Below are 27,390 nucleotides of genomic sequence, written 5' to 3'. Positions count from 1 at the left end.
TTAGTGTTTTTTTACATAGAGTTACCATGGCTTCTGTAAATTACAAGAGTTCTATTTCTTCTTTACCAACTTCGATGCCATTTGTTTCTTTTGTATTTTTAAAAATTATTTATTAATGTTTACTAATTTTTGAGAGCAAGAGGGACAGAATGTGAGCAGGGAAGGGGTAGAGAGAGAGAGGGAACACAGAATCCAGAGCAGGCTCTAGGCTCTAAGCTGCCAGCACAGAGCCCGATAGAGGGGTCAAACTCACCAACTGTGAGATCATGACCTGAGCCAAAGTTGGACATTAAACAACTGATCCACCCAGGTGCCCCGGTTGTCACATATTTCTTTATGTTGTCTACCTGCTGTGGGTAGGACTTCTAGTACAAAGTTGAAGAAAAGTGGTGAGAGTGGAACCCCCTGTCTTACTCCTGACCTTAGGGGAAAAGCTCTCAGTTTTTCCCCATTGAGTATTATGTATTATTTCCATTTTAAAGAAGGGAAATCATGTAAGAGAAAAGCCATAAACAGCGTTCCATTATAATTGAAATTTTTGTAACCACTTCACGATGTAAACATATATGAAATCATCACAGTGTACATCTTAAATGTATAGAACTTTTGTCAATTATATCTCAATAGAGCTAGAAAAAAAACCTCCGCTATTCGATGGACACCATTAAGAAAATTAAAACGAAAACCACAGACTGGGAGAAAAAATTTTTAAAGCACATATCTGGAAAACAAAAACAAAAACCATGTACGAGAAAAAATTTTAAAAAGTCTAAATATTCAGCAATAAGAAAACAAACAACCCAATGTAGGACAAGGGATGGGCAAAAGAGTTGAAAAAGCATTTCACAAGAATACGTATAGATGACAAAGAAGCACAAGAAAACATGCTCAACATTATTATTCATTACAGAAATGTAGAGTAAATCCACACTGCAAGTGAACTACACACAGATGAAAATCGATCAAAGTGCAATGGCGAATCCTACAAACCATGGTCAAGGATATAGAGAAACTGGAACTTTTATGCAGTGCAAGTGAGAATGGAAAGAGAGACAATCTCGTTGAGATACTGTTGGCAGTTACTTCTTTAAACATTGTAAATTCAACTACCATATTATCCAGGCATTCCACATATAAGCGATTTACTCAAGATGAATGAAAGTATATGCCCACACAGAGATTTATGTATAAATGTTCATATCAGCTTTATTGATAACTACCAAAAAAATGGAAAAACCCAAATGTTCGTCAAAACGTAAATAGATGAACAAATTGTGGTATATCCATTCCATGCAGTATTACTCAGTAATAAAAGGAGGAAAGTTGATACATGCACTCTGTGGATGAATCTTAAAATAAATATGTTGCATAAAAGAAAACAATCCCCTAAAAGTGTTAAACTGTGATTTCGTTTATATACAATGCTATCAAATGCATATATATTGACAGAAAACAGAGAAATGATTGCCTAGGGCAAAGGTATCTTGTGCCATGAGGGGAGAGGAGGGTAAAACAATTAAAAATGGACACAAGGAAACATTTTGCCGTGACCTACATTCATTATCTGATTTGTAACCATGGATTCATGGCTCTATGCATGTGTTAAAACTCAAAATATATACTTTAAGTACAGATAGCTTATTGTATGTCAATTAAACCACAGTAAAACTGTTTAAAAAGCACCCTTAAGGGTTCCTGGGTGGCTCAGTTGGTTGAGGGTCCAGCTCTATTTCAGCTGAGATCATGATCCCAGGGTCATGGAATTGAAGTCTGCATCGGGCTCTGTGATGAGCATGGAGCCTGCTTAAGATTCTCTCCCTCTCTCTCTCTCACTCTGACCCTCTCTCCTGCGCATGCTCTCCCCATCTCTCTGAAGTCAGTCAGTAAGTAGGTAGGTAGGTAGGTAAATAAATAAATAAATAAATAAATGAAAGCACACTTTGTATTAGACATTATACTGACCACTGCTGAGCAGGATAAAAACAGGATTTGAGAAGTGTCACTCCAAGCTGAATATACTAAATAAGCAGGATGTGTAAGGGAAGTTCAAGGGAACTATGGGTATCTTTCCAGCAGTAGGCAATATCATGAATGAGAAAATTAATGCAGGAAAATTAATGAAGTAATCATATTCAGGTACCCAGAAAAAGTAAATCAATTTTTCTTTCTTTCTTTCTTTCTTTCTTTTCTTTCTTTCTTTCTTTCTTTCTTTCTTTCTTTCTTTCTTTCTTTCTATCTATCTATCTATCTATCTATCTATCTAATCTACCTATCTTATCTGTCACTTCTATCCATCTAAATCTCTCTGTTCCATAAATTCATGTCTATTTCACTGATATCAAATGCAACCATGTCCTCATTTGTTTGGATTCATTTTACCGTGGAGGTGACTTATTAAGTCTCCATGTAAACCCTTCATTTATTTTGTTAATTTTACCTTAAACTTATTTTTAGAAATAATTTCTATATAAAATAATGAATTTTCATATAAAAAAGCATCCTTAGGCTTCATCTGAGAAATAAAATGGGGAAGATTGCTTTTCACAAAAATGCAGAGTGGTAAGAGGCAAATGTTCACAAGTATTTGTAAAATTTTTTGAAGTTCCAAGCTAAGGAAAAATACCTGAGGTTACCCGAAGAAGAAGCAATTCTTGGTCAAGACTGAAACAGAAATCCTGCCTGACCTTGCAGCCTGTCTGGCACAGCTGGGGAATTTAGACCCAAGACTGCAATACCAACTCTTACCTAATTCTCTGCCCTGCTTGCTTGACCTACAGAATTTTCACTTGCCAGTCCCCACAATCATGTCAGCCAATTCTTTAAAATCTCAATTTCTCTCTCTCTGTCTCTCCATATGTATACATATATATATATTTGTACGTGTGTATGCATGTGCCTATTTACGTTACATTACATTATATTATGGTAGTGTCTGTTTTACTGAAGAATCCCGACTAAACACAAAGTCATTCCATAAAGATTTCTTTGATATACCTCACTGTCTCCACAGCTATTCTAACGCCCTCTTAAGTCCTTGTTACTCATCCTTCAGAGAATTCAGTCACCCATTCTCCAGGAAATCTGCCCTGTCCTTTCCAATTCGCCATTATCTCAATTTCCTTCGAGTTTCTACTAAAAAGATATGATGTTTAACAACATTCCAATAAAGCTTTAGATTATTGGAAGGAAAAATAATGGCACTGATTTTCTCCCACATATGAGGAAGGTTGCTATCATCTGGTAGGCTGAAGAAAAGCATGTTACACTGTTAAAATAATTTACTCATTAACATTTTATCAGAAATGTACTCTAAGTTTTCGTTTAGTAAGAAATACATATAAAGTGGTTCACTTATGAAAGAGTAAGCAGGCTTCAAGTGAAGTATTCTACTCTTATGAATGTTAATAGCCATAGAAAGCTAGAAAGTAAATTATGTAAAGTTAATCCTGAACTAATACAATAATTTCTTACAGGTATATGCAACACACATTTGGATATATATTATGAATGTGAAGGATTTATTCAATTAAAAGCGAATGATCGAAAAGTGATCATGAAACTCTACTTCATCATAAATATACCTGGCTCTTCCTCATCATATTGGGGGGATGGTTCTGCTAACCATTTCAAAAAGGAGAGTTCTTGATTGTCATCTTGATCTGGTTCTTCCTGAGATTCATCCTCATGTCTTCTTTTAACAGAAAATGAGATTGCACCTACAACACATAAGTACAAGATGCCATATTAACTAGGGATTCATTTTCCAAACTGAAAGGTCATTTTTAGGTATTAAAGATGTTTAGTGTGAAAGTAATAAATACAAAGCCAAACACAAATTGTGGGGGTTAGTACCAGATTTAAACCTGATGGTGGTACAGAACAATTTAACGGAAAATCCATTAATATTTTAATTATAAGGGATGGTCAGTTTTTATTTACAACCAAGATTACGATACCTGGGTTCAGAATTGAGGTTCTCTATTACCAGCTTTGTCCCTCGGTTTGCCTAAATGTGAATTGGAGGTGACAATGGTGGCAGCTGGTGACACTGGATACTACAAAATGTCCTGGTATTACACTGACTCCATCTGGGGCTCCGGGAGTGCTCCAAACAGTTTACTGATCTCTAAGTGGGCAGGATTGTCTCCAGACTGTGGCTGAGATGGGCTAGAGCCAGGTCACAGACTGCTTCAGAATCTGCAGTGGGCTTGAGGTTGGCAGGCCTGACCACAGAATATGTATGGGCGTGTCACCCTCTGGGTCCCTGGGCAGGCAGGACTGCTTCCAGACAGCAGCTATGAGGGGCTGAAACTGGATTATAGGGCTGCTCTCAGATGTGCAGACAGACCCTGGTCTATGAGCCTAATTCTGGGGCATGCACAAGCACGTCTCCCAAGACGAGGGTTCCCGGACCATTGCTGAGAGTTACAGGGCCATTTCAAGATCTGCAGTTAGACCAAGGTTGAAGGGCCTGCCTCACTGACACAGGTGTGTCTTCTGGCAGGTCCCTAGCAGGGGCAGACATCATGGCTGAGAGGGGCTGTGAGACAGATGTGAAGTGGTATCTCCTTGTAGTTTTGGTTTGTAATTCCCTGTTGCTGAATGATGTGGAACAACTTTTCATGTGTCTGTTTGCCATCTGGATGTCTTCTTTGGAGAAATGTCTGTTCACATCTACTGCCCATTTTCAGATTGGATTAGTTTCTGGCTATTGAGTTGTAGAAGCTCTTTATATATCTTGGATACTAACCCTTTATTGGATATGTCATTATTGTTTTTGGTACCATTGTAAATAGGACTGTTTTGTTAATTTCTCTTTCTGCTGCTTCATTATTAGCATATAGGAATGCAATAGATACCATACATAGATTTAAATCCTGCAAAAATTAACATTTACAGAATTCATTCATCAGTTCTATTACTCTTTTGGTAGAGCCTTTCGTTAGGGTTTTCTACACAGAACATCATGTCATCTGCAAATTGCGAGAGTTTTAATTCTTCTTTACCAAATTGGATGCCATTTCTTTCTTTTTTTATTTTTTGAAATTATTTATTAATGTTTATTTATTTTTGAGAGCGAGATGGAAAGAATATGAATGGAGAAGGGGTAGAGAGAAAGGGAAACACAGAATCCAAAGCAGGCTCTAGGGTCTAAGCTATCAGCACAGTGCCCGATGCAGGGCTCAAACTCACGAACTGTGAGATCGTGAGCTGAGCTGAAGTTGGACCCTAACCCAATGAGCCACCAAGGTATCTATCCTTGGGTGCCATTTGTATCTTTATGTTGTCTAACTGCTGTGGCTAGGAGTCTAGTACTACGTTGAAGAAAAGTGGTGAGAGTAGATATCCCTTTCTCACTTCTGATCTTAGGGGAAAAGCTGTTTTTCACCATTGAGTATGATATATTATTTCCATTTTAGAGAAGGTAAACTGATACAAGATAGTTCAGTAGCTTCCCCAAAGTCAGTCAGCTCAGTATAATATAGGCAGAATATGTAGATGTGCATTCTGGTTCTAAGTCCATACTTTTTAAAACTCAATTAAAACATTTAATTTTTTGAACACTGTTATGTTTAAAGTAAAATGAGTGGAAAGTACAGAGTTCCCATATATCCCCCCTTACATTGCCTACTATAAACATCTTGAATTATTGTGATATATTACTTAAATGTTGAGCCAGTAATGATATACTATTATTAAGTAAAGTCCACAGAGTGCATTCTGGCTAATTTTTTGTGTTATACATTCTATGGCTTTGGCAAATACGTAATTTCACGTATCTACCATTACAGTATCATGTAGAATAGTTTCACTGCCCTAAAAATCCCGTGTACAATACTCATTCATCCCTTCCACCCAACCTATAAAGAACTGTCAACCACTGATCTTTTACCTCTTCTAGAACGTCATATAGTTAGAATCATACAATATGTAGCCTTCTTAGATTTACCTCTTTTACTTAGCAATATACATTTACGTTTCCTCCATATTCTTTGTGGTCTGATAGGTTACTGTTTTTATCACTGATAAATAACCCAATGTATAGATATACCACTCTTTAACCATTTATCTATTATATGACATGGTAGTTTTCCCCATAATTTGGCAACTATGAATAAAGCTGTTATTAACATTTATCAGCAGATATTTGGATATCCATAAACTTTCAATTCATTTGGGGAAATACAAAGATGTATGATTGCTATATCATGTTATGAGTATGTTTACTTTTCTCATTTTTTTTTGTATTTGTGTGTTTATTGGCTTACTTATATATTTTAGGAGAGTGACAAAGAGAATACCTGAGTAGGGGAGAGGGGAAGAGGAGAGAGAGAGAGAGAGAAAGAATCCAAAGCAGGCTCCACACTCAGCATGGAATCTGATGTGGGGCTCGATCCCACAACCTTGGGATCACGACCTGAGCTGAAGTCAAGAGTCAGATACCAATCCAACTGAGCCACATAGGGGCCCCAATAACTCTTAATGGACAGAACAACTAGACAGAATACCAATAAAGACACATAGGATGTGACCATCACTTAGAACCACTAGACCTAACTGGCTCATATAGAACATCCACCCATCAACAATGGAGTATCCAACTTCTTAAATCAACTTTGGACACTGTCCAGAATGGATCACATGTGAGGCCACAAGGCATATCTTAATAACTGAAAAAGATTTAAATCATAGGAAGCATGTTGCCTCATCACAATGGCATGAAATTATAGTCAGTAACATAAGGAAAAAAGGAATGTCACAAATTTGGACACTAAACAACATACTTTTAACCAATATTTCAAAAAAACTTAGAAAAAAATAGAAGTCTGAAACTATATAGATGATTGACAATGAGAACACAGCATACGAAACTGGTGTGATGCAGTGAAAGCAACACTAAGAGGGCAACTCATAGCAGCAAAAGCATAAGTTAAAAAGAACAACCTAAAATCAACAACCTAACTGCACACAATACAGAACTAGAAAAAGAAAAGCAAATTCAACCTAAAACTAGCAGAAGAAAGGAAATGATAAAGATCAGAGTACAGGTAAATAAAACAGAGAAGAGAAAAGCAAAAACCAGAAAGTTTCTCTCTTTGAAAAGGTCAACATCACTGGCAGAATTTTCAAGTGATTAAGAAAAAAGAAATGAAGACTCCAATTAATAAACTCAGGAAAAAAGTGGGGACATTACATTGTTTTCTCCAAAATAAAAAGCTTTATAAGAGACTACAATGAACCATCATATGCCCCCCAAATTGGGTAACTTAGATGAAATGGACAATATCCGAGAAACACACAATCTACTAAAAATGCTCATGAATAAAAGAAAAACAGAATAGACATAAATCTAATAAGGACATTGAATTCGTAACGAAAACTCTTCCCACAAAGACAAGCCCAGGACGAGATGGCTTCATTGTTGAATTCTACCAAATACTTAAAGAAGAATTACTATCTTCTTTTTCTCAAAAACTTAAAAATTGATAGAGGAGGGAAAACATAGCCTCATTCTAAGAGGCTAGCACTGCCCTGATACAAAAGCAGACAAAGATAGGGCAAGAAAAGAAAATTAAAATCCAATATCCCTGATGAACACTGATACAAAACTTTTCAACTAAATACTAGCAAATCGAATTCAGCAGCATACCAAAAAGATTCTATACCATAGTTAAATGGTTTTTATTTCAACAAAGAATGAAGGAATGAATGAATGGTGGTTCAACATACAAAAATCAGTGAGTGTACTGTAGCACATTGACAGAATGAAAAAAAAAACACATGATAATCTTGATTGATGGATAAAAGTGACAAAATTCCACATCAAAACGTTCATGGCAAAAATAAATTAGGAATAGAACTTTCTCAAAATGCTAATAGCTATATGTGAAAACAAACAGCTAATATTATACTCCCAGTGGTAAAAGACTGAAATTTTTTCCTTTAAGATTAGAAACAAGATAAGGATGTCTCTGGTTTAGGCTTCTACTCAACATAATACTGGAATTTCTAGTCAGAGCAAGTGTGCAAGGAAATGTAGCAAAGGTATCCATATTGGAAAGGAAGAAGTAAAATTATCTGTTTGCAGATGACACAATCTCATATGGAGAAAACCTTAATGATCATGGACACAAAAAGGATAGACCTAATAATAAATGCGTTCACGAAATATGCAGGATACAAAGTCAACAAACAAAAGCAGCTAAATTTCTATACACTTGTATTGAAAAATTTTAAATGGACCTAAGTAAAACAATTCAGTCAGATAAGACCATGATTTGGATAAACTTACATAATGTTAAACAACGTGCGCAAGGAATAATAAGGAAACGTAATCAATATTTCAAGTACGATGAACTAGTCTCAAGATTTAAAAGCACACATTCTCCATTCTTTCTCATTTCAGACTACTTGTATACTCAGCACATTTCTTCTTTCTCCAATACACCCATCCAAACGTTATTACACTTTTATTGTCCCTTAACAAAGAGAAATGGAACAATCATTTGTAAAACAATTCAAAAGCCCTACAGGAGTGTAACAAGACCATATGTTAGATACCAACAAGAGAAATTAAGTATTTATCTTAAAACTTAGAAATAAGTGAAGAGAACTATGGAATTATAGGTCTATTTAGTAGCTCATCTCTTAATTGAAAGAACACTTTGAAACAATGTTTCTTAGAATTATGCCACTAATTTATGCACAGTTATTTTCCCAATAAAAAATCTTTGTTCTTGGGAATTTAATTTTAATTTTTTTCCTAAACAGTTACATTTTTAAATTGCATTTTTACTTTTGGTTATGAATTAGCTAAGGTAGAAGAGACAAGCAGTCAAATTCTTATAAACTTATTACAAAGAGTAACATTAGACTCAGTAAGTATCAGCAATGAACCTTCAAACCAAATGCCATCAAAAATGATTATGAAAATATGTGTTTCAAAAGATGATAATATTTTTCCACACTAGGCACGTGTGATTACTTTGCTCCCTATATTCCTCCGTTTGGGCCAAGGCCAACCAACCCAAAGGGAAGAAAGGTAAATAAAAGGCTGATTGTTGGTGGTTCAGTTTAAAAGCATGACAGGAAAACTAAAGGACTGCTTTGGAAAAACTATAGGTATACAAGACATAATAGTGTACAAAGCAACTCTCTAAGATACAGCATTATTGACTTAATGGAGGTTTTCAGTTTATCTGAAATGAGTGTTACCAAAAAAAATCTAATAGGGATCATAATTATAGCTATTATATTTTCAATAGATCAAGCTTTTATTCTGACAAATGGATTTTTTTTCCCCTCTGCTAAACACTCTACGGGTTTGATTTTTTTCAAAATGTATTTTAAACAGTCAAACCAACATTTCCTAGTATATAGTTTGGTTTTCATTAGGAATTGTTTTTCCCTAATTTCATACTATCTTGTAAAACGTCAATATCAGACTCAAGTTTAAAGCCTGAGCAATGCAATTTAGTACCAGTGGTTAGCCTTTTGAAAACAATGTGAAATCATTTATTGAACGCTTACTCTGTGTTAGGTATATGCTAAATGCCTCCCATTCATTACCTATTGAACTCTTTTAATAAACGTATAAATTAATTCCTCACTGGACTCATTTTCAAGTTCAGCAAGCTGGGCTGTAGAGAAGGTTGGGTAACTCACTCCAGGTCACATAGTAAGTGACAAAGGCATAAATAATACATAAATGTATTTACCAAACGTAGAATACGGAAAATGGCATATTAAGTCATGCCTAAATATCACCAAATACACCACAGAATAAGTGGGCTTTTGCGTGGAAAAATAGCAAAGTAACTCACATACTTACAAAACATTTATTTTTGGCCTAGAGTAATAGGTTTCAGATAGTGCCCACTGATTATCTAAACTATTTCACCCCTTAGAAAACTTCCAAAAACAAGTTTCCATGACAACAGTTAAACCTGGCAAGGTCTTTGGCCTCTTTGCACTTGGTCTCCCTACACCCACCCTCTTCCTTCCATTGGCTTCATGCTTCACCACTCCCTATTGCTAATGAGGAATACTGTGTTTAAGGAAATTTTCTGTATGGCTGGGCTTTTATCAACTTGTGAATTTCTTGGAGGGACATGAATTCTGTCAAGAAGTGTTTTCATACATATCTGCTCTACGCACATTATACCACACATGACTGAATGAATTTTCATTGTTTTGTTTCTCTACTATACTATCCTATGAAATCTGAGTAGCAAGACTAAAGATGAAAGCCTGAGGAAATCTTTGCTAATCCTTCCTTCTTCTATCTTTTTCTTACTTCATTTTAACCACCTTCCTAACTCATTTTCTTTTGTTGTATTTTCTCTCTGGGGGACCAAAAGGCAAGGTGGAAAAACAAAATTTGGTGGCTAATGAAGAACAGAGATAAAGAGACCAGTGTTGTGGCCATATCTGCTTTTATTCTATGTACAATACAGCTCTTGTTTTCTACTCCACTTAAGCGCCTTATTTTTATGATAAAATGCATAGTAGTCTAGTGCCCAACTGTAGCCCTCTAGGCTCCATTTTCTTTTTCTGTGGTTTTATGCTGTTTGCTGTTTAAAAAACAAATTTTTGAAATGTGTAACATATATGACAAAAAGGATTAATAAAATCTACAGGATTCAGATTTCTGTTGTAAGGGATGGCTGATTATGTTTTGCTTTAGGAAGAACCTATGCTTTCATTACTGGGGCAAAACTTTAAAGCAGCAACAATCCAGACTGCCATTAAGGACACATGTTTCTTCCTGATTCATGCAAGAAGAAGGTGATAAATTTCATTTCATTATAAGTGAAAACTTCTGTTACCAGTTCAGGATGTATACATATATCATATCGTCACAGTGAACATCTTAAATGTATACAATTTTTATTTTCAATTATCCGTCAATATAGGTAGGAAAAAAACTTCTGTAATTCGATAGACACCATTAAGAAAATTAAAACAAAATCACAAATTGGAAGAAAAAATTTTAAACCACATATCTGAAAAAAAAAAAACCCATGCATCCAGAATAAATTTGAAAAAGCCTAAAAATTGAGCAATAAGAAAAGAAACCACCCAACATACAGGAAATGATGGGCAAAAGATTTGAAAAAGCATATCGTTAGAAGACCTATAGATGACAAAGAAGCACAAGAAAACATGCTCAACATTATTATTCATTACAGAAATGTAGAGTAAATCCACACTGCAAGTGAACTACACACAGATGAAAATCGATCAAAGTGCAATGGCGAATCCTACAAACCATGGTCAAGGATATAGAGAAACTGGAACTTTTATGCAGTGCAAGTGAGAATGGAAAGAGAGACAATCTCGTTGAGATACTGTTGGCAGTTACTTCTTTAAACATTGTAAATTCAACTACCATATTATCCAGGCATTCCACATATAAGTGATTTACTCAAGATGAATGAAAGTATATGCCCACACACAGATTTATGTATAAATGTTCATATCAGCTTTACTGATAACTACCAAAAAAAGTGGAAAACCCAAAATGTCCGTCAAAGGTAAGTACAGCAGCATATTGTGGCTTATCCATTCCATGGACTACTACTTAGTAATAAAAGGAATAAAGTATTGATACATGCACTCTGTGGATGGATCTTAAAATAGTTATGTTGCATAAAAGAAAACAATCCCTTAAAAAGGTTAAACTGTGTGATGTAGTTTATATACAACGCTATGAAATGCATATATAGTGACAGAAAACAGAGAAATGATTGCCTAGGGCAAGGGTAGCTTGTGGTGTGAGGGGTGAGGAGGGTAAAAGCATTAAAAAGAGACACAAAGAAACTTTGTGGGGTGACCTATATTCATTATCTGATTTGTAACAACGGATTCATGGCTCTATGCATGTGTTAAGAATCAAACTATATACTTTAAATATGGATAGCTTATTGTATATCAATTAAACCACAATAAAACTGTTTAAAAAGCACGCTTTGGGGGTGCCTGGGTAGGTCAGTTGGTTGAGTGTCCAAGTCTTTATTCTGCTCAGGTCATGACCCCAGATTGTGGGATTGAGTCCTGCATCGGGCTCTGTGCTGAGCATGGAGTCTGCTTAAGATTCTGTCTCTCTGCCTCTCTCACCTGCTCATGCTCTCTCTCTCTCTCTCTCTAAGTAAATAAATAGCACACTTTGTATTTCAGATATTATTCTTAACACTGCTCAGCAAGATGAAAATAGGATTTGAGAAGTGTCACCCCTAACTGAATGTACTGTGTAAGTGCGATGTGTAAAGGAAGTTCACAGCCAACTATGGGTATCTTTTCGCAGTAGGCAATATCATGAATGACATAATTAATGCAGGAAAATTAATGAAGCCATCATATTCAGGTATCCAGAACACTTGAATCAATCTATCTATCTATCTATCTATCTATCTATCTATCTATCTTGTCACCTCTATCCATCTACATCTCTCTGTTCCATATATTCATGTCTATTTCACTGATATCAAATGCAACTATTTCCTCATTTGTTCGAATTCACTGCTTCGTGGGGGTGGCTTCTTAAACTTCCATGTAAAGCCTTTATTTATTTTGTTAATTTTACTTTAAATTTATTTCTAGAAGTAATTTCTATATAAAATAATGAATTTTCATATTAAAAGGCATCCTTAGGCCTCATCCGAGCAATAAAATGGGGGAGATTGCTTTTCACAAAAATGCAGAGGGAAAAAGGCAAATGTTCACAAGTATTTTTAAAATTTTTTGATGTTCCAAGTTAAGAAAAAAAGAATGAAATGCCCCCCCCCCCAAAAAGAGTTTTAGTTTCAGAATTTCTGAATGATCTTCAAACCCTACTAACCTCCACTGGTTTTCCTTGATTCCTCACATATTAGAAAAGCATCTTTGAAGGGTGATTAGAATTAAAAAATTTTCATGAAAACGTATGAATAAATTATTTATATAATGCCCTATAACTGAGATTCTTTTTTTCTAGTATTTAAAATGTTTTATAATTTATTTTTATTTTTTTATGTTTATTTTTGAGAGAGAGAGAGAGAGAGAGAGAGAGAGAGAGAGAGAGAGAATACAAGTGGGGGAGGGGCAGAGAGAGGGAGACAAAGAATCCGAAACAGGCTCTAGGCCCTGAGCTGTCAGCACAGAGCCTGACGTGGGGCTCGAACTCACAAACTCTGAGATCATGACCTGTGCCGCTGTCAGATGCTCAACTGACTGAGCCACCCAGATGCCCCTATTATTTATTTTTGAGAGAGAGAGACAGAGTATGAGTAGGGAAGGGGCAGAAAGAGGGGGAGACTCAGAATCTGAGGCATGTTCCAGGCTCTGAGCTGTCACCACAGAGCCTGTCGCGGGGTTTGAACTCACAAACTGTGAGATTATGACCTGAGCCGAAGTCGGAGGCTTAACCGACTGAGCCACCCAGGCACCCCATATAACTGAGATTTTCATGCAAAAATCTTACATGAGAAACACCAATGACTTAGGAAATCATATTTTCCTTCTATTGTAAACAAGTCCTCATAAAATACACAAATTCTTTTGACTGGTAAAGTAGGACACAGACACACAGACACACATACACATACACATAGAATAAGAGAAAGATTTCTTTTTGGTAACAATGCTACATATATCTTAGCAGTTCAAAATTCAAATATAAAGAACAACCTGAATTTATATGCAATAGAGCATCGACAGCCTACTTTGAACTCCCAGGAAAAACTATTTCTAATAAATAATCAAGAATTACAAGTGAGTGTTGGGCCAAATAAATGGAGGCCTCGTGACAAACACTGGAGATGCAAGAGTGTCTTCATTTTGTTTAATAGAGTAGATGCAGTTATCGAATTTAGGTTTTTCTCCAAGTTTATAAATTTTTGTTCTCATATTTTAACTGCACTTCTGTTGCACTACCAAGTAATTTCTAAAGTATATTAGAAACAACTTTATGTTCGAAATGTATTGCTTCTTACATTCAATAGTGACCAGATACCTGCTACTGGATGCCAGATGTTGGTCTAGAGGTCAAAGGACAAATTATCTAGCATAAAGACACAAAACAGAGCATACATCACTCACTGATCTAGCACTATGAATGAATTTATCTGTAACCAATAACCCGAGTGGGGCTTGAGACTAGAATTCGATCTGGGGGACGGGAGCAGGAAGACAGAGTTGAGGGCTCCCAAGCCCTGAAGGGTAATACCACACAGATGGCTAAAGCTGTCATGAAACATCAGACCACAGGCTGCATGGGGAAGTGGAGATGGTCAAAGCAAAGAGGAGAGCCCAAGAGAGCAGGAGAGGATCCAAGCAAACCCAACTCATTCTCTCCACAAAGCCTCAAGGATCTGCTTTTGCAAAACATTTCCTTCAACTGAGAAAGCAAGAAAATGCTTTATACAACCGACATTTGTTTTGAAGACCAGTGGAATCTGATTGTTCTTCAAGCCTATACGACTATGTGGCAGGCCATATTGCTGATGGCAACAAGCCAGTAAAATCCAAATTCAGTTTCAGTCAAGTTTCTGTCATTTTCATTGAGACAGACTAAGAAGACTGGGGATAATAGGAGCTATAAATCCTCCTGTAAATCCCTATCATATTAGGAAATTTTAAAAATGGGAGTTAGTATATTAAATAAGTATGCTAAACATTAACTGAGCACCTACTCAATGAGCACTTTTCATATATTCTCACTTAATGCCCATAACCACCCTGAAAGATTAAACACTATCAATATTTTACATGTATGAGAAGTGACATTCAGTGAGGTCAAGGTCACACAACCAGCGAATGATATAATCGGAGGCTGAAGTCACGTTTGACTTCTGAATGTATTCCTTTGCAACACAATAAAATAAGAAATAGAAAAATAGGAATACAGTAGTAAGTAGGAACAAAATAGGAAACAGTAAAATAGCAAAAGATATGCAATTTTGCCACCGCAATGTGGTGGTTAGCATGAATATACTGCCTAAGCTTTAAATGAAAAATGACAATTTAAGTAACACTACTTTTGCTCAGCATCACACTCTGAAGACACATGTGACAAGCAGTGCTTCTTATCACATACAGTATTAGAAATCAGATTTTGAACTTAATTTGTATGTTAAAGATGGTAACTGGTAATATACATCTTTCTGGACAGAGTATAATTTCAGAGAGTAGCAGAATGCTAAATATAAAGATGACTTCTATCTTGTTCAAACACAGGCCTAACATAGGAACTTTATTGTGCACACATTAAACGTTTTGTTTTGACACTAAACAGAAGTTTATGGCAAAAATTTTGTAAAGTCTTTAGCAAAGCTGACTAAAAGCTTGTTTCCAATTGTTTGGACGAGGCTTTCTTGTGCCAGTGTCATAACAGATTTCATTCTAGTGTAAGAAATTCCGAACTGCAAATTTGCAGAAATGAATCTTAGCTGTAATTTGCAATTGTGTTGAACTGAATGAATACAATCACTTTTCAGCAAGTAAAAGAGCACTTGAAGCTCCTATTGAAAAAATACACGGGAATTGTCCGCTACATCAAAATGGATCATTGCAACCTACTTTCTGGAACTACCATATTATCAAGGGTCATGGATAATAAAAAAGAATTTCAGACTATACTATCATGCATGTTCAGGGTAGAGACTAAATTTACTAATATGACTGGAAGCCACTTTAAATGTGGATTCTCAATATTTAGTTTTGTAACGTGGAATAAACAACACACCTTGGTGAGTGCACTGAAATGTGCTCATAGAGTGTTCTATATCATCTAAACATTTGGTAGTGTGAGTAAATGCTATATGAAAATATTCTTTAATCTTTAAAATGTTTTTACTGAAGATATAATAGATATATAACATTGCATTAGCTTTAGGTATAAAAATATTCTTGTTGGGGCACCTGGGTGGCTCGCTTGGTTAAGCATCTGACTTCAGCTCAGGCCATGATCTCACGGTTCATGGTTTCAAGCCTCGCATCAGGCTCTGCACTGACAGGGTGGAGCCTACTTGGGACTCTCTCTCTCTCCCTCTCTCTGTGCTCCTCCCTCACTTGTGCTTTCTCTCTCTCTCAAAATAAATAAACTTTCAAAAATATTCTTGCTATTTAGAGATTATTTTAGGCCAACATGCCATGATTAATACATTAAATTATTTCAGCTTAATTTTTGCTCATACAATTAAATGACTTATAATTCATTAAGTGATCCTTGTTATTGCCTTTCTCTTTTGTAGGTCTGTCAATTCTGTGGACAAAGGTAAGATACTCAACTACTCAAGTTTATCCCACCCCTTCTTTTAGTCACAAGTAAATGTCATTAATGATTGTTAAGAATTTATAAAGACTTTTTCCTTGGAGATGAAAAAGTAAGAGTTCATAAGGGTTAATTATCAAGTCTTAGACCCATATTAATAAAATAATTATACTAATTAACAATTAGATAAAAGTTGTTTTAAAAAATTTAGAGATTGTCTTTTCTACACTACATTGGAAGAGATGTTCAGAGAATCCTCTCAACTGAAAATTTTAAGTCAAATGCACACACAAGCTAGGAACAGGGATCCCTGTTTTGGGTCATCACTGGAAATGACATTTGTTGTGGAATATGGGCTAGTCTGTGGTAGCCTGGAGTCTTGGATCTTGGGGTCATAATTGAGAATCAGGGAACAAAACCCTGAGCTAAAAAAGCCACATTTACATGGCTGGGGTCCAGATTTCACATTATATTTGTGGATTTCCAGGCCCCAAATTAATTATTTAGCTTCTTAGCCCTTCATCTCTCATCAGAGAAAGGGAATCAAGAGGTATCCCTGCAAGTTGAAAATGTCTCTTGCTTGTCATTAAAATTTGCTTTTTAAAGTTATAATGCTGATATTCACAAGCTGGAGGGCAGTGAGCTGACCCATGTGGCAGCCTCATAAGAACCTAAGAACAGTTATTCCAGAGACACATGTGCTCTATGTAGATTATTAAAGAACTGGAGAAAATTATTAGAAAAAGTGATATGTAGGTTATATAAACTTATACAAACTCAATTTTTACATGTTCAAGTTCATTTTCTTAGTGCAATGTTAGGACTTGCTCTATATTGCCAACATGTATGATTATAGCTATCTCTAAATCATATTCATGAAACACATTGTTATTGCAATCAAAATAAATTTAAGGATTATTGTTACTAAAGTATATGCTAACCACTAAAGCCCAGTCATTTGCTTTTAAGCTTAATCATTTTCACCTAAACATTAGTCTTGTATAAAAGCTCAAACTTCTATCTGAGACAAATGGAAATTTAGTTGTGTATTTCCATACTATGAACATGCAACAGGTTATTACTACATCTCTATATTTTGTTACATACTAATCCTGTAATAATGGACAGTAATACATGCTTTTTGCATTCTAGGTCACTATCTAGTTATGAAGAAGAGAATTAAGCCATCATGTTTTAATGCATTCAGTCATTAACACAGGATTTCTACCATGCCTTCATACACAGTATTTTTTGTTTGTTTGGTTTTGTCTGTCTCTATTTTCCTTTAAGATCACGTGTTTTCTTTTTTTTTCCTTTTTAAGTTTATTTCTTTATTTTGAGACAGAGAAAGAGGGTACAAGAGAAGGAAAGGGGCAGACAGAGGGAGAGAGAGAGAATCCCAAGCAGGCTCCATCCTGTGAGTTCGGAGCCCAACATGGGGCTCAAACCCATAAACTGTGAGATCATGACCTGAGCCAAAATCAAGAGTCAGACAGTTAACTGACTGAGCCACCCAGGTGCTCCTAAGGTCATGTGTTTTCATATCTAGGTTGACTAACTGAATATTTTTCCATTTTTCTGAAATTTGTTGACATAAAAAGATAATTTTCAAATAAACAAAACTGGGGTTTCCTTCTCTAATAAATCAATCCTACTGATCACTTCTTTTTAATTTTTAAATTTAATTTTTAATGATTTTTTAAAATTTTTTGTCAGTTTTTCATATTAAGTTTTAATTTTAATTCCAGTACAGTTAACATACACTGTCATATTAGTTTCAGGTGTACAATATAGTGATTCAACAATTCTATAGATTACTCAGTGCTCATCAAGATAAATGTACTCCTGGGGCACCTGGGTGGCTCAGTCGGTTGGGCGGCCGACTTCGGCTCAGGTCATGATCTCGCGGTCTGTGAGTTCGAGCCCCGCGTCGGGCTCTGTGCTGACAGCTCAGAGCCTGGAGCCTGTTTCAGATTCTGTGTCTCCCTCTCTCTGACCCTCCCCTGTTCATGCTCTGTCTCTCTCTCTCTCAAAAATAAATAAACGTTAAAAAAAAAATTAAAAAAAAAAAAAAGATAAATGTACTCTTAATTCCCTTCACCTATTTCACCTATTTCCCCACCCACCTCCTTTCTGATAACTATCGGTTTATTCTCTGTAGTTAAGAGTCTGTTTCTTGGGGCACCCGGGTAGCTCAGTCAGTTAGGCATCTGACTTTGGCTTAGGTCATGATCTTGTGGTTTGTGAGTTCGAGCCCTGCTGACAGCACAGAGCCTGATTTGAATTCTCTGTACCCCTCTCTCTCTGTCCTTCCCCTGCTCATGCTCTCTCTCTCTCTCTGAAAAATAAATTAAAAAAATTTTAAAAAGAAACCGTTTCTCGGTTTGCTTTCTTTCCCCCTTTGAGTGGTTCCTTTTTTATTTTTTTTAAACAATTTTTTTTTTTTTAACGTTTATTTATTTTTGAGACAGGGAGAGACAGCATGAACAGGGGAGGGTCAGAGAGAGAGGGAGACACAGAATTTGAAACAGGCTCCAGGCTCTGAGCTGTCAGCACAGAGCCCGATGCGGGGCCTGAACTCACGGACCGCGAGATCATGACCTGAGCCGAAGTCGGCCACTTAACCGACTGAGCCACCCAGGCGCCCCAAGAGTGGTTCCTTTTTTAAAGTTTATTTATTTATTTTTGAGAGAGAGAGAGAGAGAGAGAGAGAGAGAGAGAGAGAATGAACAGGGAAGAGGCAGAGAAGAGGGAAAGAGAGAGAATCTCCAGCAGGCTCTGCACTGTCAGTTTGGAGTTTGATGCAGGGCTCCAACTCATGAACCATGAGATCATGACGTGAGCTGAATCCAAGATTCAGACACTCAACCGACTGAGCCACCCAGGTACCCTTCATTTGTTTTGTTTCTTAAATTCCACATACTTAAATCATATGGTATCTTTCTCTGACCTATTTCACTTAGCATTATACTCTCTACCTCCATCCATATCATTGTAAATGGTTAGATTTCATTCTTTCTTTATACCACTTCTTTATCCATTCATCTGTTGATGGACACTTAAGCTGCTTTCCATAATTGCCTATTGTCAACAATGCTGCTATAAACATAAGAGCGCATGTGTCCCTTTGAATTAATGTTTTTCTATTTTGTGGGTAAAAACCCAGTAGTGCCAGTACTGGATCATAGGGTAGATCTATTTTTAACTTTTTGAGGAACCTCATTTCTGTTTTCCACAGTGGCTGCACCAGTTTGCATTCCCACCGACAGCACACAAGTATTCCTTTTCTCCACATCCTCTCCAAACTTGTTGTTCCTTGTGTTTTTGATTTTAGCCATTCTGACAGGTGTGAGGTGATATCTCACTGTAGTTTTGCTTTGCATTTCCCTGATAATGAATGAGGGTGAGCATCTTTTCATGTGTCTGTTGGCCATCTGGGTGTCTTCTTTGGAGAAATGGCTGTTCATGTCTTCTGCCTAGTTTTAATCGGATTATTTACTTTTTGGGTGTTGGCTATTATAAGTTCTTTATATATTTTGGATATTCATCCTTTTTAAAAATATTTTTAATGTTTATTTATTTTTGAGAGAGAGAGTATGCGCACGAGTGAGGGAAGGGCAGAGACAGAGTGAGAGAGAGACAGTGACAGAGACAGAGAATCCCAAACTGGCTCCACAATGTTAGCACAGAGCCCAATGCAGTGCTGGATGCAGGGAAAACCAGTTTTCCCCCCAAATTTACCAGAAGATTTCATTAGTTTTAATTATACTTCTGAATAGTAAGAATCAATGTTCTTAGTGACCTGTTAAATTGTGGTTCTATATTCATAACTTCCAAAAAATAAAATCTTATAATTGAAAATAACTGAGATTTTATCAAATTAATTTAATATCTCAGTAATAACAATAAACATTCTATAACATTTCTGTTTTTTTTCTCTTAAGTTTATTCATTTATTTTGAGAGAGAGAGAGAGAGAGAGAGCGAGAGGGCCAGGGAGGGGCAGGGAGAGAGAAAGAATCCCAAGCAGGCTCTGCACTGTTAGCTCTCAGCCCAATGCGGGGCTCGAACTCATGAAACCATGAGATCATGACCTGAGCTGAAACCAAGGGCCGGACGCTTAACTGACTGAGCCACCCAGGTGCCCCTAAGAAAACTATTTTTTTTTTCTTTTTTTTTAATTTATTTTTGGGACAAAGAGAGACAGAGCATGAACGGGGGGGGGGGGGGGGCAGAGAGAGAGGGAGGCACAGAATCGGAAACAGGCTCCAGGCTCTGAGCCATCAGCCCAGAGCCTGACGCGGGGCTCGAACTCACGGACCGCGAGATAGTGACCTGGCTGAAGTCGGACGCTTAACCGACTGCGCCACCCAGGCGCCCCCTAAGAAAACTATTTTTAAAAGGAAGTACAGTTGACATATCTCACAGTTAATTATATCACCTTCCTTAGTGTTGCTTACTCTCAGAAGCACATTTGACTCTACTTTCTCCCTCATTTCTCCATATCCAATGTTCATCACATGCAGCTGTGGTGGACACTGTATTGCATCAACCACATTCCTTGACAGGAATGAAGGACGAACTTCTGTAGCTACAGGCAATGAAACTGGAGTATGAAAATCAGGCCAGTCCTCTTTGGGCATTGCCTTGACTTGAAAAAAAAAATGCCTCATCCGAGGTCAAATCTCCTTCCACATGTAGTCTACTTTTAATGACCAATCAACACAGCAGCATAAAGGCCCAGTCTCCTTCCCCTAACTTGGGACGACTCCAAAGGGCCATCCTAGCTTAAAAGGCCCCAAGTGAGTTGACTAAAAGCCTTCACTGGACATGTCAAGAAGCCCAACCTCTTTCTCCCCCTGGTCAATATGCCTTCTTACCTTTCCTTTCCCAAGGGTTGATCATAATATATACCCTAAGAAATGTCCTGCCAATCTCTCATCTCAGAGTTTGAATCTCTGGAAGCCAAAGATGTTATAGCATCATTTCCCATTTTTATTTCTCTGAAAAGTGCCCCTCTGTTTTTTAATCCACTATCATTGGTCTAGTCAGTCAGCCCTTAACTTTCATTTAAAATGATAAATCTGCACTTTTTGTTCCATTGCCGGAGAGGCATTCAAATTCAATTCTCCACATCACACACTTGAAAACATGACTGTAGCTCACTGTAGGCTACTGTGAAAATTCCAAATCCATCCATTTTTCAAAATTTCTACCTACCAATCAATAAGACATGATCCCCACTTTAGTGGTATACTCTCAGTGCCCAACAAAAATCTCCTCTGCAGACAGTTCTCATATACAGCACTGGTTTCCTATGACTTTTCCAGTGGGGATTGAGTCACTGCCATGGGAATTTGCCCTAAGAGCAAACTTTAGCCAATGATGGATTAGAGTAAAGGGATGATTACCACAATTTGGTTGCCCTCTGGTGTGACAATTCTCTCCCAAGGTTCCCAGGGAGCTTCCCCAGGTCTCAGCAGTAGTCTCTTATCTAGCTTACTTTTTATTGACTTTGTCCCTTCAGCATCTTACCTTTCCACTCTTTCAGAGTGCTTCCTGTAATCAACTCTCATCTAAACTACTTGCCATTAAACTCTTTTCTCAAGAAGCACAAATACTGAGAACTAATCAACTAGAATATCACTAAAGGCTCCTAAAGGATCTCTCAGACCTAACTGCCCTCTCTTGTCCCTCCCATCTGTTTTATATTTTACCTCTAGATTTTTCTTTTTAACACTCTGTTGACTCATGCCCTTCAGAAATCCTCAACGGCTCCCACTGCAATAAGAAATAAAACAAAACCCTGCCCATCAAAGTCTGCCTGTATTTCTAACTGTAGTCAGCCTGCATTTCTTACCATAAACACACACTGCAGACACACCCTTCTACTCATTATTGACATGAAGTACCTTCTCTATGTTTTCAATAAGGTTGTTTCCTCTGCTGTAATGCCCTACCCACCGTATTGGCTAATAAGTCCCAGCTTATCCTTTGAGATCCAAATCAAACCCATTATCCCCTAAAAAGATCTCTCACACCCCCACTGTTAGGGTTGATATTTCCTGCTACCATGCTCCCCAATGCCATGTTTAAACTTTTGGTATATGAGAGTGTACCTTGTACTGAGATGATTTATAGATACATATTTCCACCACCAGATACGAATTCCTAGGAGGCAGGAGCCACGATACTAATCTATGTATCCATGTCTAATACTAGAAATAATTAACAAACCTATATTCTAATCTGACCAATCAGAAAGGACATGGGATCAAAGTCCTGGGGCACCCTGATGAGTCATGTGTTAACCCTTTAATTGCCATTGGCTTGTTGGGAAGTCCTGGGGAGCCTGAGGGAGGAGTTCTGGCAGCTCTAGAGGCAAGGGTTTTACTACAGTGGAGCTCAAACAATTGAGTATTTGTCAACATATGAGGAAAAGCATCTGTTATAATATTTTAACAAACAGTGCATAATTGGTTGAATGTCCGCTTTGTTCACAACTACTAGAGTTATCAAGGCTTCCCAAATTATAGGCCTTTTGTAAATAATTGTTATATAATTAAGAACAGAACTGAAGATGAGCACAGGGTTTGTTTTTTTTTTTAATTTTTTTTTTAACGTTTATTTATTTTTGAGACAGAGAGAGACAGAGCATGAACGGGGGAGGGTCAGAGAGAGAGGGAGACACAGAATCTGAAACAGGCTCCAGGTTCTGAGCTGTCAGCACAGAGCCCGACAAGGGGCTTGAACTCACGAACCGTGAGATCATGACCTGAGCCGAAGTCGGACGCCTAACCGATTGAGCCACCCAGGCGCCCCTGTTTGTTTTTTTTTTTTAAAGACCACTGATACATACATGCACATGGATACATTTCTTTAATCAGCACAAATAGGAATATTTTCATATATGTATGAAAATTTTATAGTCTAGTTTTTTTTTTTTTTTTTTTAATATTGCATCAGATTAACAGTTGTTCAGAAGCAATTTCCACTGTTTCAAATGCCGGAGAACTTTTCTAACAATAATATCAACAAAAATGGGCTAGCCCTTCTTTACAGGCTTTGCTTCTTCCAATCATAATGTCAACATTGATTCAACCCTAAGGGACCGCCCTGCAAAGAGCAATCATGATAGTGTCTTCCAAATATTTTTCAAAATTATGAAGCTGGCAAAATATCTTGTGTAGGCAGCAACATTTACTAATTCATCCTCACTGAACAATGTACCCTGAGTTGCCTTTAAGTTCCCCAAATTCCTTCAAACCAGCATGTTAAATGAGTCCTGATCTGTTCAGTTAAAATATGTATGGAAATTTTATGGTCTCAGAAAGGCTGCCAAGATGAACAAAAAATGACTATCCAAAGGAAAGACATATTAAATATGATTACTTAGTGATTTGGAGCTCCATTTCCATAACTTTAAGAGTCTGATTCATAGAAGAGGGGCTTTGTTCTGTTTAAGGGAGTGATAAACATTTCTAATACAACAATGCTGAGTGTGAGATTCCTCATATGTACTTTCTCATACACTGCAGAACTCTCTGCCTTTTGTAGAACAGGAAATGAGATTTAATATGTTTAACAAAACTAATAATGGCAAATCTGAATGATTCGTTGCCCTTTACAAAGACTAGTTAACTTTCTAAAACTAAGTGAAATCCACCAGTAAGAGAGCCGTCATTTGAGGATCAAAATAAGAACGGAAATTTAGATTTCTTAAAATCGATTCAAATCTTGTGAATTACCTAAAAAAATGACAAAATATGATACTTTATTGTAAAGCTAGGAAGAGATTCACAATAGCCTAAAATCTATCATATAGAGAATTATTAATTGGCTTTGTAAAGCCAAACGTGTGAAAAGTGATGGGAAGATTTCAGAAGATGATAATAACTATGACTGGGGTGACATGGGAGATGAAGGCAACTAGAAGCAGACAGGGGGTGGGGGGCAGGTGTGTGCATGCTGACTCTTGCTTTACAGCACATCCTATGACAGTGGTATTGACTGGATCAGTATGTTTGCCATTCTGAAGTTTCCCTTCTCCTTATTAATAGCATCAGCATACTAGGTGTAGACCCTTTCCTAAAACATTCTTTGCTGAGGGGAGCAGGGATGAGACACTAGTTCTTCCAAGGAGCACAGGTTTGCTACCAGGTATATACTTACTATACTTCTAAAGTATATCCATTTACCTATGCTATAATGATTTCCTTGGCAGGATCCAACAGCTGTGGGACATTTAAATCCCTCCCAAATAGAACAACTTATTCCCTTAATGAATTACAGTCCTGGGGCACCTGGGTGGCTCAGTTAAGCATGTGACTTCGGCTGAGATCATGATTTTGCGGTTCATGAGTCTGAACCCTGCATCAGGACTCTGTGCTGACAGCATGGAGCCTGGAGCCTGCTTCATATTCTGTGTTTCCCTCTTTCTCTCAGCCCCTTCCCTTCCCACTCTTTCTCTCTCTCTCTCAAAAATAAATAAACATAAAAAAAATGAATTACAGTCTTTCAGGTCTTCCCTATTACTCTTCTACCCTTCTTCTTTTTTTTTTTATTCTATGCTTCTCACGCACCCTCCCTTCCAAAGCTTATAGGAATACCCTTCACCACCATTCCCATGCAACCAATTCTGTTCAGGGATCATTGGGATAATTTGCATAAATGAATGCTTTATTAGAGACAAAGGGAGAAAACTTCACACACCAAAGACTTTAACCTATTTTTTCATATATCAATTAAGTGCCTATGCTTGTTTTTATAAGACCTATTCCTATAAATAGACATTCTCGTAAGATGTTGACTGGTTCATAAAGTAGTAGACATATTTAAAAGTATTTATCACATTTTAATTAATTAATTAATTAATTTTTAATGTTTATTTCTTTTTGACAGAGAGAGATACAGCATGAGGGGGGGAGGGGCAGAGAGAGAGGGAGACACAGAATCCAAAGCAGGCTCCAAGCTCTGAGCTGTCAGCATAGAGCCGGATGTGGGGCTTGAACTCACAGACTGGGACATTGAGACCTGAGCCGAAGTCTGATGCTCAACCGACTGAACCACCCAAGCGTCCCATATTTATTTATTTATTTATTTTTAAATGTTTATTTATTTATTTTGAGGGAGACAGGGCGAGAGTACATGTGAGTGGGGAAGGGGAAGAGAGAGGGAGGGAGGGAGAGAATCCCAAGCATGCTCCATGCTCAGCATGGAGTTGGATGTGGGGCTGGATCTCATGACTGTGAGATCATGACCTGAGCTGAAATCAAGAGTTGGATGCTCAACCGACTAAGCCACCCAGGTGCCCTTTATCACAATTTTAAAATTAAATACCCTTAACTAAATATATCTACTTCTAGAAATTTGCCCAGTAAATAAATTCAAATAAATGGCCAAGAGAGTATAGCACTAGATGTAAAATGCATGTCCCAAAGCTCTGATTATTCAGAAAGCTAATGACTGAAATGGAAAACTAAACTTCCATCTGGGTCACTTATTAGAAACGGGAAATGTAAAGTATATTTTTTCATTGTTCTCATCATATATCTCTCCTAATCTAGTGCTTAATAATGTTTTACTAATGGTTTTGTTACCTTTGAATATACCACGTTTCCAAGGCATAACGTGTAGAATATATGGAATTGTGCTATCAGGGTCTATGGTGATGACTGGATTTCCCCACACCATTGGAAGATCTGAAGATACCTAGAAAAGAGAGCTCAAAGAATTACATAAAGTCAATATTTACATGAAATTCATATAACTAAAGCATAGAAAAAACTGAAAATGTAAATACTTCCATTAAAACTGTTCACCTTTATTAAGTATTTTATTTTTAAGTTTATTTATTTATTTTGAGAGAGAGAGAGAGAGAGAGAGAGAAGGAGTGAGCTAGGGCAGAGAGAGAGGGAGGCAGAGAATCTGAAGCAGGCTCCACACTGTTAGTGGGGAGCCCAATGAGGAGCTCTGAGCCAAAATCAAGAGTCAGACACTTAATCGACTGAGACACCCAGGTGCTCCAAAACTGTTCACCTTTAAATAAAAAGCAAACCAGAAAAATACTACATAAAGTAAAAGAAAAAATCTAAGGAGAGGCCTATGAAAAAGGAGAACAAAGAAAATGATTCTTAGAAAAAAAAAAGACAATGCTTATTTTCTGTTGCTACTGATGTTACCACTGATGTTTAGACAACCTGAATATCTTTTATAGGCCATGCATAATTTTCTTATGTATTTTGATGGACAAAAGATGAACCATTTCAATGAATTTTACATCAATATTAATACAGCAAACTAAGACTAAACAGCATTCTGACCATAACTCTGTTTAATCCAACTTTCAGATCACTGAGTGGTACATCTCACTACCCCCCATTGCCTAGGCAAACACTAATCTACTTTGTGTCTATAGATTTTCCTGTTCTGAACAATTCATAGCAAGGAAATAATATGTGGTCTTTTGTGATAAGCTTTTTTCACTTAGCATGTTTTCAAGGTTCATCTATACTGTGGTAGGTATCAGTATATCATTTCCTTTCACTGACAAATGATACTAAATTGTGTGATATGCCACATTTTGTGTACCCATGCATAAGTTGATGGAAATTTAGGCTGCCTCCACTTTTGTCTATTATGAACAATGCTGTGATGAAAACATGTACAAGCTGTTAAGTGGACGCAGATATTTTCATTTGTAATGGACATACATCTAACTAGGAGTGGAACTGCTGGAGCGTATGGTAACTCAGTGTTTAATCTTCGGAATTACGGCTTTCCAAACTTTTCTTTTTTTCTTTTATTTATTTATTTATTTATTTATTTTTTTTTTTATTTTTTTAATTTTTTAATTTTTTTTCAATATATGAAATTTATTGTCAAATTGGTTTCCATACAACACCCAGTGCTCATCCCAAAAGGTGCCCTCCTCAATACCCATCACCCACCCTCCTCTCCCTCCCACCCTCCATCAACCCTCAGTTTGTTCTCAGTTTTTAAGAGTCTCTTATGCTTTGGCTCTCTCCCACTCTAACCTCTTTTTTTTTTTTTTTTCTTCCCCTCCCCCATGGGTTTCTGTTAAGTTTCTCAGGATCCACATAAGAGTGAAACCATATGGTATCTGTCTTTCTCTGTATG

At 36.9% G+C, this 27,390-nt stretch overlaps 1 protein-coding gene across 1 annotated transcript in view; it reads right to left on the bottom strand.

Annotated features, from left to right (window-relative positions):
- CFAP47 (cilia and flagella associated protein 47) overlaps positions 1-27,390 on the bottom strand; it is a 540,470-nt gene that overhangs the window by 161,041 nt on the left and 352,039 nt on the right. Inside the window, exons 50-51 of the mRNA XM_058712583.1 lie at positions 25,851-25,962; positions 3,582-3,716 (exon numbers count right to left, since the gene is read on the bottom strand). Coding sequence (XP_058568566.1) covers positions 3,582-3,716; positions 25,851-25,962 — 247 coding nt within the window. The remainder of the gene's footprint in view (positions 1-3,581; positions 3,717-25,850; positions 25,963-27,390) is intronic.

The sequence above is a fragment of the Neofelis nebulosa genome, chromosome X (genome assembly GCF_028018385.1).
Source record: "Neofelis nebulosa isolate mNeoNeb1 chromosome X, mNeoNeb1.pri, whole genome shotgun sequence".
Classification (NCBI taxonomy): domain Eukaryota; kingdom Metazoa; phylum Chordata; class Mammalia; order Carnivora; family Felidae; genus Neofelis; species Neofelis nebulosa.
Note: the sequence above shows the minus strand (reverse complement) of the source record. Positions and strands in the feature narration are given on the sequence as shown.